The sequence below is a fragment of the Aulostomus chinensis genome, chromosome 10 (assembly GCF_037954235.1).
Source record: "Aulostomus chinensis isolate RoL2024-O1b breed Wild chromosome 10, RoL_Achi_v1.0, whole genome shotgun sequence".
NCBI lineage: Eukaryota > Metazoa > Chordata > Actinopteri > Syngnathiformes > Aulostomidae > Aulostomus > Aulostomus chinensis.
This window is the reverse complement of record NC_141329.1, coordinates 184,049-197,642: the sequence shown is the minus strand read 5'-3', so window position 1 is coordinate 197,642 and position 13,594 is coordinate 184,049. Positions and strand designations below refer to the sequence as shown.

Below are 13,594 nucleotides of genomic sequence, written 5' to 3'. Positions count from 1 at the left end.
TGTAGAATTCGGTTCTCTTTTGTGTGTCGTGTGCTTTGCACTTCCTGTTTTTGTTCCTGCCTTTTTTGAGTCAGTCGCCGAGTCAGGTTGTTAGTCTTCGTCGGTCACAGCCCTGCTCTGCTCCTCGCTGCCCTCATGCTCTCCACCTCTTTCTTTCTTGTTGTGTGAGTTTGTATTTTAGTTCATTTCCTGTCAGTCTTTGATCTTCTGGTATGCTTCTTTGTTCCTTGTTAAGGAAAATAGGCCGGTCAGCTGCACACCCTCAATGCTTAAGTCTAGGAAACGTCTCAATTCCAGTATTTCTAGCGAGCTTCCCATGAGATTTACATCTCACTTTTCAACATGTTTCATCCATGGCAGCGTGCTGCAATCATGTTATAATCTTGAAATCCTTCCAAATCCCTAGAAATCTGCTTTATGCAGGATGTCCTGGAGGCCCCTGCACATGCTGAGTCGTAGCCCAATTCCTCATATCTGCTCACTTGCTGCTGTAAACTGCTGGATTCTTTAATTTGACCAGATTTCACCAACCCCACGCTCAACAAGGGTCAGTAAGTGGATTCATGCACGAACCCTCACTGAGAGCTGCAGCTTCTTGTTGTCTTCTTGAAGCTGCATGCTGTCACTAAGCAACCCTCCTGCAGTCACCATGGCATTGCATCACGGTTGCTATGGTTTCCTTATCTGTAGGATGTGGCTCAAGCAGGCCTGCCATTTTTAGTCGTGGGTTATTGCTGTCAGCAGCTCAGGTCTTCTCAGTTTTTTTTGGTTACGTTCCAGATCAGTATTTTGAAGGGAGCAACAGAAACCTGTTTATTTTGAGCAGTTTCCCACTGAAGCTGACATGTGTCATCAAAACATAGATGTCCATTGAAAAACTTAAAATAAATGATGTACAGATTTCAAATGGAATAAGTGATGCAATTCTTTGATTTCCTCTTCCCTTCTCTAATAATTCTCTGGCATCTTTTAGATTAAATATCATGCAGTCACAGTGAGATTACTGCTGCTGTGGCATGCTTCAGCTTGTCCTGATTTCCTTTGTCCTTCCACAGCGTTGGTAGGATCCTGGAACAGCACACTAATCCTAATCTGGTCAATCTAAAAAAAAAATTGGATTGAAGAAATAATTCAATTAATTAGATCACTATGAGGCAGCAGGGTGCAGCAGTGGTCCTCACTGTGGCCCCCCAGCAAGAGGGTTGTGGGTGGAGCAGTGGTCCTCCCTGTGGCCCCCCATCAAGAAGGTTGTGGGTGGAGCAGTGGTCCTCCCTGTGGCCCCCCATCAAGAAGGTTGTGGGTGGAGCCCCGGCTGCAGCACGGGGTCTTTCTGGGTGAGTCTCCATGTTCTCCCTGTTCCTGCTGGGTTCTCTCTGGTACTCCAGCTTCCTCCACAGTCCAAAGACATCAAGAGGGACCAGGTTAATCCAGACTCTAAATTGACCGTAGGCGTGGCTGGGAGAGCCAATGGTTGTCTGTCTCTATGTGTTGGCCCTGCCATGGACTGGTGACCTGTCCAGGGGGAAGGCTGCTGGGATAGGCTCCACCCCCACCACCCTCAACAGGAGAAGAGGGGGAACATGGAGGGATGGAGGGATGGGTGGATCACTATGATTAGATAATTTTTTATTTATTCTATGTACGTATCCTTGAGTGCCAAGAAAGGCGCCTTTTAAATAAAATGTATTATTAGTATTATTATCACTTTATTTCTAATAGTTAATGTATTTAATTATCGTAGTAGTAATCAACATACTTGAGTAATCGGTGTCAAGAAGCAAGGTAATTGAAAAGAGGAAAATCAGTTTCTCATGTGTTGTGGGGCTGCCATGTCTGAACAAACTCAGCCTGGAAAGCTGCTTTATGATTCTTTATTCAGCCTCTCTGCACCAGAATGAGCTTCTGCTCTTTGTCTTGTCTTTTTTCCCAACCTGAGCTTGTGAATCATTGTTTCTACATTAATTTGGTTTCCTCTTCCTCCCTTAAATCTTTTCCATGTCTCTTATTGAAGTGGTTTAAGGAGTAAAACAAGTGAAGAAAAGGCAGGTGTTGCTGGCATGCAGCCATGCAGCTCCAAAAATAGAGGCAGAATTGTCAAAAGGCTGGAGAGGAGGGTGGTCAGATCAATGGGTTAGGATGAGTCTAGTGTGTGTTTGAGGGCTCTGGGCTATGAACCAACACTCTCCTATGGTGTCATGTGCATTATGACATTTGAGTACAACCCTTCTAACAGGAGTCCCCCTCAGGACTAGATCTGATTACTAAACTGCAGCAATGTGGTAGCTCTCATGGCTAAAAATAGACCACTTTGATCCCATGACTTGAACGTCATGGGATCAGTGCATAATGCATAATTTATACCCTAATATTTATTTTGCTACAAGTACAAGTACATCAAGGCAAAGTGTGATCTGTCAAACCTTTCTAACTAACTAAGATATTAAAACAACAAAAATATTCCGATGCCTGATGGAAAACTGAAGTTCTTGCAGATTCAGATTGGGCTCTCTGGCGGTTTGATGCCTGAACTCAGAGGACGTTGAAAGGACATAAAAAGTAGAAGACTAATCTGCTACAAATTAAATGTCCAGAGTTAATACTGTGCCAGCAGCTGCTCAACAAAGTTATATAACAATCAGCTTTGTCTCCATGTTCTTAACGCTGCACCCTAACCCTATGGAACATGTATGTACTCAAGATGGATCTGGTTTTGCCTCCAGCCCACAGAAGGACACCAGGCGCAGATGGTCTGCATGATGAGCTGGTTCGGCCTCACCAAAAGACAATAATGTGATCGTGCACATTACCGAGACGGAGGGAGTCGCTCACGCATGCGTATCAAAGCCCCTGCTTCTGTCAGCGTAGTGAACCACAAAGGCAGCGAGCCGTGCGGCTGAAAAATGTCATCCTGAATGGGGGCAGGGACCTGAGACCATCAATCGAGTCAGTGAGCGGGGAACTGGACAGGGTTGGTGTGTGCAGACGATAGACCGAATCCACAGGTCCCTCATCACCGGGCGTCGACTGGGGTCCGGGTGGATCCTGACTCGCTGACGGACTTGTTTATTTCACCGAGTGGAGGACTTTAGCTCCCTCTAGACAGACGATGAACCGGAAAGCTTTCCTGGGCTCGTCACCTGAGGAGAGCCGCTGTCCTCGGTGCTGAAACCTCCTCACTGACTCCTGCTGCAGCTCCTGAGAATTTAATATGCTGACCAGAGTTCACCTGCCAACTCTGGTTCTGCTGGTTGGTGTGGGTAAGTACGGTTGTGTGAGGGATGCAGTCTGTCCTGTTTTACGTTAATTAGTCCTCTCAAGGGGTTTAATGACAGTTTGTGAACCTTCTAACTGGCTGTGACTGAGTCTTAAATGAGTCCTCTGAGTTAACAGAGCATGAGTTTTAAATCTACCCAATAAACAGGATGTTCAGCTTTCCAATGGTTCCTCCCTGTCCTTTCTCAGTGCGTTTGCATGAGCTCTCAGGAAAGAAAGAGACAGAATTGATGTTGTCACTATCTGCCCCAAGGGAGCACCGGGTTACGTAAGAGTACAGTACCAAACAACAGAGCATCCAGCAAGCTCTCTTAAAAGAATGACTCACTTCTCTTTGCAAGAAATTTTGTGTTTGTCTATTTAATCCCTGAGTTACATCTGCTCCCTCCCACTGATGGGGAATAGTGACAGCAGAGGCCATTATCATTAGTGCTTACTGGCCCGGAAATCAGTGTTGGGACTCAATTCTCACCAGTCCTCAGAACTGTGTAATTGAATTTGTTACTGCTAACTGAGTTCCAGAATGGGATTCAGGAGGACTCTGGTCCACCGTCTCTAATGTAGACACAAGGCAAAGAGCCCTGATACATCAGGATGGTGGGATCTTTCGCTCACCGACTTTGAGGGTTTGTGCTCAATGTGCGAACAAGATGCTCTGATGAATTGTAGCCACTCCTATGAAAGCGTAGCAGAGGTCATGCAAAGAAACGAAACATTTGATCGAGCTGACAAAGATACACATTTGTCCGGTGCTCCAGCCTCTAGTTTTAGTTATTAAAGAAACCAGCAGCACTGCTCAGTGTTAACTCACATCCTCCTCAATATTGCTTAGTTACCATTCTCAACTCTCTCTTCCATTTAATGTCACGGCTTCCAAACTAAACACAGTGAGTCTTCCTACCTTTACTGCTTTTAATTTTGTTCTTCAGCTCGTCTCAGCCAGCCAGTATGTGTCGATGTCCCATCAGGGACGGAAGCCGTCCTGGGAAAAGCCATGAAGTTGACCTGCATCTCCTGTATGAAGAGAGAGGAGGTCAAAGCAAAGACACGTGTGGATTGGTTCTACATGACCAAGAAAGAAAAAGGACTCACACCTGAAAGAACCCATGTAAGTTGCTGTACTGATGCGACACAGGGACTGTTTGTTCAGCCACATGTATGACACCTGCACACCTCCTCCCCCAGATTTACATGTATGAGAATGATGCACCGGTAGAGTTAAATGGACCGTTTAAGGGACGCCTGACCTGGAACGGGAGCCAGGACCTGCAAGATGTCTCCATCAGCATCCTTAACGTCACCTACAACGACAGCGGTATCTACGAGTGCCACGTGCTTCGGGAGTTTGAGTTCAACTTCTACACTCCCTCAGTTTTCATAATCAAGAACATCACACTGAAGGTGAAAGAGGAAGGTGCGACTCTTAGATTTCACTTCCTTCCATGTATTGCGCCCTGGTGTGCGTGTGTGCTTGTGTGTGGTTGCCATATCAGTGTGGCGCCGAGCTGAGATGAAATCACTAGCAGGGTCATTCTAACCAGACCAGCTCCTCTTGGGCGATGGAATGCCTCTGTTAGGTTACTAAAATAGCACTGAGCCTGGAATACTGATATAAACTCGTTGTGGTCCAGCTGAGTGTTTGTACTGCAAATACCTCCAATATCTTCCCAGTATCTGTAGATTAACTCTTTCCCACATGTCTTACACTGCCAGCAGAACTATATCAGGCCAACCACTATTCTCAGACCTGAGGTGAATTTATAACAACTGCAGGTGAGCATTAGTCATGACATCACAGGATCACATGGTAATAATGAGCCTCCCAGCTAATGTGGAATGTGAATATGAAAATTTCACTCAGGCATACTGGGTTCTTCCTCTGTGTTTTACATGGATTTCCTTCAATTTTGCATGAAATGTGTATCAAATCCCTTGAAGTGGATCTTGCGTTGTACGATATTCCAGCTCATTGATTTTACTCAGTGATGTTTCCTTGCCTTTGTTGATTGAAGAGGAATAATTGTGTGTTTTGTTTTGTCTGCTTTCGTTGTCAATCAAAGCTTTCCCCTGTTGTCTTGAAAGGGTTAATTCTCACCACCTACTTTGCTTCTTTTAGAAGTGGTAATGTATTCTGCTTCCTGAATGCTTGGCTTGCTCATTTTGTCATTTACCACCTTAATCGAATATACAATATACAGTCATATGTATATTTGAAACTAGGTAGCTCTCCTGTTTGCTTTGATTCACTTGCAGCGACATAAAGTAACAGGACAGTTGCATCTCAGCATTTAGACTGGCTGGACAAACTTCAGTTTAGAAATATAATTTGTTCAATTTGATGTTTAGACTCCCTCACATCTCACACGACTGTGCTATCAAATTTCACAAAGCCTTCAGCCAGTGTACTGTACATTGTCACCGGGATCATGTTACACTAATGACGTTTATGCTAGTAGGCTGGATTAGCTCACCGCAAAGGTTTCTGTGCTTTCAGATCCACTGATAGCTTCCATTTACAGAGGCTACAGAGAGAAGACTGGTCAGGGGGCTTTCTGGAATCTGGTACTTTCACTGACACAGTGGTTCCCAGTGGCTCATTGGGTTTGGAGGTCAAAGACATTGAATAAAATCTAAGGAGTTAAATTGCAAATTATCAGGCAACATGTTGTAATTTGTACAATACTGAAATATCTGTAACCTCGTATCTGAACTTGAAATCTGAGTCATGCCCTGAAAACCACTGTGACCCTGCATATCCATCTTGATTCATCTGTAGAGGCACTGGAGGGACGATCGTCCCGGCTGAGTCGGTATCTGGCATGCAGTGACATACTCCTGCGCTTACAAAAGCCAACAATTGCACCAATAGGAGTAGAAACTGCCTGCAAACAAAATGCTGCATGATGAAAAAGAATGGAAATGAAATGAAAAGGTGAAGGATGGAGATGAGTGCTGATGCCTTATGAGGAAGCAAATGCTCTTCTGCCACAAATCTCCAACTGTGCATCACTTTTAGAATGTTTATGACATTCATGAACACTTGGACCACTTGAAAGCTGATATACACAAGACAGCATTCATTTTGTGTTGTGAAAAACTGAGATGATGACAAAGCAATTTGCACCCTAAAATTGTTCCACAGTTATTTATCAATTTAATCATCTTAAATATTTGCTCTTAGGGACGATAAGGTAGATTTATTTACAAGGCACCTGATCCTGCATGGCAACCCAAAGTGGTGCTGCTCAGCAGACCCTGATGACCCCAGATCCAGATCCAGACCCAGGCCCAGACCCAGATCCACTCCCCCTGTGGAAGAAAAAAACATTCCTTCTTATCAAGGTTTAAATACGTGATGAAAAAAACCACCTTTTAACTGCCTGACTTTTTTACACTGCACAAAAGTAAAATTGGTTCTGGCATTTGGATGAAGGAGCTGCTGGAGATGGTTAAGTGTTTTTACTTGCATTTTAACGTAAATCCGACTTTAGAATCTGTTGACTATCATCTAGCAGCCTGGCATCCAACACCTTAACTGCCATTTTCCTTTTTTAAGTTCTTTTTTTAAAATCTGACTTCATTCTTTCTTGCTGTTGCTCTGTGGTTGCACATGTCATGTGGGTCTGTAGCCCTTACATGATGCATAGTGTATCTGACATACGGCCAAACACCAGGCATCGGCTTCCTCAGGTGGGCGGGAGCACATTTCAACACATATGCATGAGCTCATTTGTGCTTCTCTGAGCACCACTGAATGCAGGGGAAAAAAAATCCTCTTTTTTCATGTATAAGACTTTTCTGTTACCTGGCAGGGTTTCATTACCTGGACCAGAACTATGGTCATAATAAAGACAGTGCATCTTTCAGAAGTGTAACCAACAGACCATAAAGAAGACTTTGTGGCATTTGAACTTTAGAGGAGTGAAAGTAAAATGTAGAAGTATAATTTTTTTTTATCTCTATTGACATTTTTGTAGCTAAATTTTCATAGGCCTGTGAATAAATGTTGTATCTAATCAGACAAGGATGCTTCTTGAGTAACACATCTTCCTTCTTGCTGCTGTTTGTGCTCCACAGCCAGTCTGGACACCACAGCGCTCTACTCCGAGATCATGATGTATGTGCTGCTGGTCTTCTTGACTTTCTGGTTGCTCGTAGAAATGGTCTACTGCTACCGGAAGATCTCCAAGTCGGACGAGCAGATGCAGGATTCAGCGTGAGTGTCACCGGGACAAGCAGATGCTGAGTGGCAGAACAAACTGAACCTCCTTCTAGAAGCTCTGTTTTCCAACGCTTGTCAGAAGAAGCAAATCTGTGCCTGCTTCCAGGCTCTGCATTTACTTTGGTGATGGTGATGGTGTTGGTAGGGGGGGTAGGTGATAGGGGTGATGATGGTGGTGGTGGGGGTGATGGTGGGGGGCAGTGATGGTGGTGTTGAGGTGGTGGTGGGGTGAGTGAGGCTGATGATGGTGGGGGTGATGATGGTGGTTGGTGGTGGGGTGAGTGAGGCTGATGATGGTGGGTGTTAGGTTGGTGGTGGGGGGAGTGAGGCTGATGATGGTGGGTGTGAGGATGGTGGTGGTCGGGGGCAATGATGGTGGTGTTGAGGTGGTGGTGGGGGGAGTGAGGCTGATGATGGTTAGGGTAAGGATGGTGGGTGGTGGTGGGGTGAGTGAGGCTGATGATGGTGGGTGTTAGGATGGTGGGTGGTGGTGGGGGGAGTGAGGCTGATGATGGTGGGGGTTAGGATGGTGGGTGGTGGTGGGGTGAGTGAGGCTGATGATGGTGGGTGTTAGGATGTTGGGTAGTGGTGGGGAGTGAGGCTGATGATGGTGGGGGTGATGATGGTGGTTGGTGGTGGGGGGAGTGAGGCTGATGATGGTCGGGGTTAGGATGGTGGAGGAGTGAGGCTGATGATGGTGGTTGGTGGTGGGGGGAGTGAGGCTGATGATGGTGGGGGTGATGATGGTGGTTGGTGGTGGGGGGAGTGAGGCTGATGATGGTGGGGGTGATGATGGTGGTTGGTGGTGGGGGGACTGAGGCTGATGATGGTCGGGGTTAGGATGGTGGAGGAGTGAGGCTGATGATGGTGGGGGTTAGGATGGTGGGGGGAGTGAGGCTGATGATGGTGGGGGTAAGGATGGTGGGGGGAGTGAGGCTGATGATGGTGGGGGTAAGGATGGTGGGGGGAGTGAGGCTGATGATGGTGGGGGTAAGGATGGTGGGGGGAGTGAGGCTGATGATGGTGGGGGTAAGGATGGTGGGGGGAGTGAGGCTGATGATGGTGGGGGTTAGGATGGTGGTGGGAGAGAGGCTGATGATAGTGGGGGTTAGGATGGTGGAGGAGTGAGGCTGATGATGGTGGGGGTAAGGATGGTGGGGGGAGTGAGGCTGATGATGGTGGGGGTTAGGATGGTGGGGGGAGTGAGGCTGATGATGGTGGGGGTAAGGATGGTGGGGGGAGTGAGGCTGATGATGGTGGGGGTTAGGATGGTGGGGGGAGTGAGGCTGATGATGGTGGGGGTAAGGATGGTGGGGGGAGTGAGGCTGATGATGGTGGGGGTTAGGATGGTGGAGGAGTGAGGCTGATGATGGTGGGGGTTAGGATGGTGGGGGGAGTGAGGCTGATGATGGTGGGGGTTAGGATGGTGGGGGGAGTGAGGCTGATGATGTTGGGGGTTAGGATGGTGGTGGGAGTGAGGCTGATGATGGTGGGGGTTAGGATGGTGGAGGAGTGAGGCTGATGATGGTGGGGGTTAGGATGGTGGAGGAGTGAGGCTGATGATGGTGGGGGTTAGGATGGTGGAGGAGTGAGGCTGATGATGGTGGGGGTTAGGATGGTGGAGGAGTGAGGCTGATGATGGTGGGGGTTAGGATGGTGGTGGGAGTGAGGCTGATGATGGTGGGGGTTAGGATGGTGGTGGGAGTGAGGCTGATGATGGTGGGGGTTAGGATGGTGGAGGAGTGAGGCTGATGATGGTGGGGGTTAGGATGGTGGGGGGAGTGAGGCTGATGATGGTGGGGGTAAGGATGGTGGAGGAGTGAGGCTGATGATGGTGGGGGTTAGGATGGTGGAGGAGTGAGGCTGATGATGGTGGGGGTTAGGATGGTGGAGGAGTGAGGCTGATGATGGTGGGGGTTAGGATGGTGGAGGAGTGAGGCTGATGATGGTGGGGGTTAGGATGGTGGTGGGAGTGAGGCTGATGATGGTGGGGGTTAGGATGGTGGAGGAGTGAGGCTGATGATGGTGGGGGTTAGGATGGTGGAGGAGTGAGGCTGATGATGGTGGGGGTTAGGATGGTGGTGGGAGTGAGGCTGATGATGGTGGGGGTTAGGATGGTGGAGGAGTGAGGCTGATGATGGTGGGGGTTAGGATGGTGGGGGGAGTGAGGCTGATGATGGTGGGGGTAAGGATGGTGGAGGAGTGAGGCTGATGATGGTGGGGGTTAGGATGGTGGGGGGAGTGAGGCTGATGATGGTGGGGGTAAGGATGGTGGAGGAGTGAGGCTGATGATGGTGGGGGTTAGGATGGTGGAGGAGTGAGGCTGATGATGGTGGGGGTTAGGATGGTGGGGGGAGTGAGGCTGATGATGGTGGGGGTAAGGATGGTGGAGGAGTGAGGCTGATGATGGTGGGGGTTAGGATGGTGGGGGGAGTGAGGCTGATGATGGTGGGGGTAAGGATGGTGGAGGAGTGAGGCTGATGATGGTGGGGGTTAGGATGGTGGGGGGAGTGAGGCTAGTGATGAGGGGGTGGAAGTGCCGCTTCGCATTGTGTTTTTTTTACATTGATATTTTTATTTTATGCATCTTTGAATTTTATTTGGTCATTTTTTATTTTGCAAAATTTCCTGACACGAAATTACGTAACACCCCTAGTGGAGGGTGGTGGTGGGAGGAACAGGGCTGATGATGGTGAGGGTGACTATGGTGGGGTTGGGGGTGGGAGGGAGCAGGACAGATGATGGTGGTTGTGTGGCTGGGGGCCTTGAACGGGGTCTTAGACCTTCTCTTTCTCCACCACTCCAGGACTAACTACCTAGCCATCCCCTCTGAGCAGAAAGCCCCTCCAGTGGCTCCTGGTCCTCAGTAGAAGCCATTGTAGGTACTTGACCTCTAACCAGCAGCAGTGGCGGTGGCGTCTCATGGCTCATGTACTGAGATTCATACGTGTGTCTGTCTGCTCGTGCTTGCCGTCCTCTGAGGGGCTGACGTCTAATCACAAGCCCTCCATTGTACTCGCTCTTGATTCAGTGTTCCAGAATGTTCCTTGAGAAACATTACATGCAGGTTGCCTACCATCTGGAGTATTTCATTGTCTTTCAGTAGCATATTGATGGTCGGCTGTGGAGGTCAGACTTTCCTCAGGCACTGCCCTCGTTGTCAGGCCGGTCGCCCCAGCAGTGTCTTTCCATTTGCATGTCTTTGGTCCTGTGTTGCACCTCTGGGCTCCGCTGGTCTGGATGATAATAAAGTTCAGTTTTTACTGAATCTGCTTGAGAGACGAGTTAATTATTTGACCTGTTGGTACTTGGACGGTACTGGTTTATACTGGGAGGTGTTCCTTCCAGATGTTACAGTTAAATTGATTCATTAAGAACTGAACATGGGGGGTTGGGCTGTTGTATTGTAGTCATGTGACTATAATACAACAGGGTATTTAATGCTTTGGCTGATCAATGTGTGAAATACATGATTTGGAGTTGTGCATGTGATATTTCCTCTTGAATGAGACTTATGTCATCTGCTCTGCTCAGGTATTGATCAGGCCTGATACGATGGTGTCATGTGACGGACACCCGTGCGCATCGACTGTGTTGGCCCAAGTGTCCAAGAGCTACGTTTCCTTCCTCTTTCTCCTCATTTCTTACCTTTGCACCAGGTATAAAGCATCAAGTCTTTTCACAAGTAAAACAGATTATCAGATAAATACCAGCTGGCCTTCATTGGAACCTGCCAGCACTCCAAATGCATAACAACAGCTACTGTATGTGATATATATATATGTGTGTGTGTGTGTGTGTGTGTGTGTGTGTGTGTGTGTGTGTGTGATTTATATGTTTTAAACCAGATAAGATCAGTAGAAAGAAACTATTTTATTGCTACCAAGCCTTTTCTGACTTTGTAGTACATGTTTTATAATTCTTTTTGCTAATGTTTTATAAGCAACACTGAGAGCTTGAGTCCTAATTTTCATCATAGAACTAGCTAACATATTTTTGATGTCTCTGTCAGGAAAATGGATGAAATTGCTTTGATAATGTGCACTACTCTCTGTTAATTATAAACAGATAACATTACACCTCAAGATCAAACCTCCTTGGTATGACTCTTTTATCCATGTTCAGCAGAATTCCTTCTGTACTGCTTGTTCTCTCTAAAAAAAAAAAAAAAAGTCCCAAAGTTATATAGCAACATGAATTTTTGAGACTAAATGTGTCAAGTCAAGTCAGGTTTATTTGTACGGCGCCAAACCCCAAGTTCTGTCCTGACACTTTCCAAGTGGAGCAGGTCCAGCACCTCCCTCCTTCAATGAACCTCCACCCAACAATTCTCCATCAGCAGCACATCCTGCAACAGCAGCCACCAGAACCTTCCTTTACCAGCAGGAAGGTGGAGCAGATCCAGGATCAGTGGGGACGGAGAGAGAGCAGGAGAGCAGGACAGAGACAAAGACAGAGAAAGGAGGAGGACAGAGAGACAGAAGGAAAGAGAGGGACAGAGATAAAGAGGGAGAGAAAGGAGGAGAGACTGATGGACAGAGACAAAGACAGAGAATGGAGGAAGACAGAGAGACAGAAGGAAAGAGAGGGACAGAGAAAAAGAGGGAGAGAAAGGAGGAGAGACTGATGGATAGATGGGGACGTGAGCAGGTGGAGCTACGGGTGGCAGCTGGAGCCTCTTCAGGTCTGGAGCCTCCTCCAGCAGCACCAGGATCTGGGATGAGGGGAGAAGAAGAGGAGTTAGTAACACGTCTGAGGACAGGGAAGCCCAGTGCATCATGGGAGATCCCAGCAGTCTGAGCCTATAGCAGCAGATCTAAGGGCCAGCCTAAGCGAACCTGACTAAAAGCCTGATCAACAAGGAAGGTCTTAAGTCTGCTCTTAAACCTAGAGAGGGGGTCTGGGTCCTGGACTGAAACTGGGAGATGGTTCCACAGGAGGGGAGCCTGATAGCTGAAGGCTCTGGCTCCATTCTACTGTTAGAACTCTAGGAACCAGCAGGAACCCTGCATCCTGGGAGTGAAGGGTTCTAGCTGGATCATAGGGGACTAGGAGCTCTGTCAGGGATGAAGGAGCCTGATTGTTGAGGACTTTGATGGTAGAAGAAGAATTTTAAACTCTGTTCTGAATCTGACAGGGAGCCATGCAGAGAAGCAGTCCAGGAGAGACCTGGTCTCTGCTACCAGTTCTAGTCAACACGTGGCAGCAGCGTTCTGGACCAGCTGGAGAGTCTTTAGGGACTTATTAGTCCAGCCTGGTAGGAGGGAGGTGCAGTAATCCAGCCTGGAAGTGACAAAAGCAAATGTGCGCTTATTTCTATACTGCTATGCTGCAGAAGAGTAAATATTTTGTGACTATTTCATGCTGCACTGTTCTTTGTCTGCAGACACTGTGGATCCTGTGTGAGTGAACAGCTTTCAACTAATAAATTCCTTGCATTCCACCACCAGTGTTGAAGTCTGTGCCCTGAAATCCCATCTTCAGAGGGAAGTGCAGTATTGACTTAGTCATGAGTTGTTCTCTGCAATTGAAAGATTTATTTAATTGTTACTTCTCCAAGCTGGTCTGGCTGCACTGTGCAGCCGGCGAGCGAGAGAAGGTGAGCCATGTTGATCCCTCAGCAATGAGAGATTCCGCAGCAGCTGCTTGCTATAACAACAGCTACTGCTGAATCTCACAGTAAAAGAGACACATTCATTCAGGCACAGACAGAAAATTCAGGTTTACTGGGGTGCACCAAATACACACAGGTGACAATTCTCCCAGCATGCTTTGCAGCAAGACAAATCCTGAAGAATTTATGGATTTCTGGGAATTGAAGATAACCCTTTCCACATGAGAGGTCAGGTATGTCGTCAGAGCAGCAAACTTCTCACATAAGTTCTAACCTTCATCCATCCATCAAGATCAGATTGATTGGCTATTGGTAGGGCAAAACATCCCATAAACTGTGACAGCATGACATTACAGCTTTGAAAGGAATCGTGAACACCCCTCTCCCTTCTCTTGTTCCAAGATGCCTCCCGAAGGATACAACCCAGTAATATGGCCCACATTCCACTGAAATACCACTCATTAAACCAGCGGGAGCCGTCCGCT

The 13,594-nt window shown here is 47.5% G+C and overlaps 1 protein-coding gene across 3 annotated transcripts; it reads left to right on the top strand.

Moving 5' to 3' along the window:
* Positions 1 to 2,680: 2,680 nt before the first annotated feature.
* scn3b (sodium channel, voltage-gated, type III, beta) lies at positions 2,681 to 12,930 on the top strand. Of its 3 annotated transcripts, none has more exons than XM_086215312.1 (6): positions 2,681 to 3,257; positions 4,203 to 4,381; positions 4,459 to 4,687; positions 7,351 to 7,489; positions 10,302 to 10,373; positions 11,030 to 12,930. In XM_086215312.1, the coding sequence occupies exons 1-5, from the start codon at positions 3,209 to 3,211 to the stop codon at positions 10,363 to 10,365; spliced, it is 660 nt and encodes a 219-aa protein (XP_086071438.1). In that variant the 5' UTR covers positions 2,681 to 3,208; the 3' UTR covers positions 10,366 to 10,373; positions 11,030 to 12,930. The 3 variants fall into 3 exon arrangements, with proteins under 3 accessions (XP_086071438.1, XP_086071437.1, XP_086071439.1); XM_086215311.1 differs by having other exon boundaries at positions 10,302 to 10,377; XM_086215313.1 differs by lacking the exon at positions 10,302 to 10,373 and having other exon boundaries at positions 2,686 to 3,257.
* Positions 12,931 to 13,594: the final 664 nt, after the last annotated feature.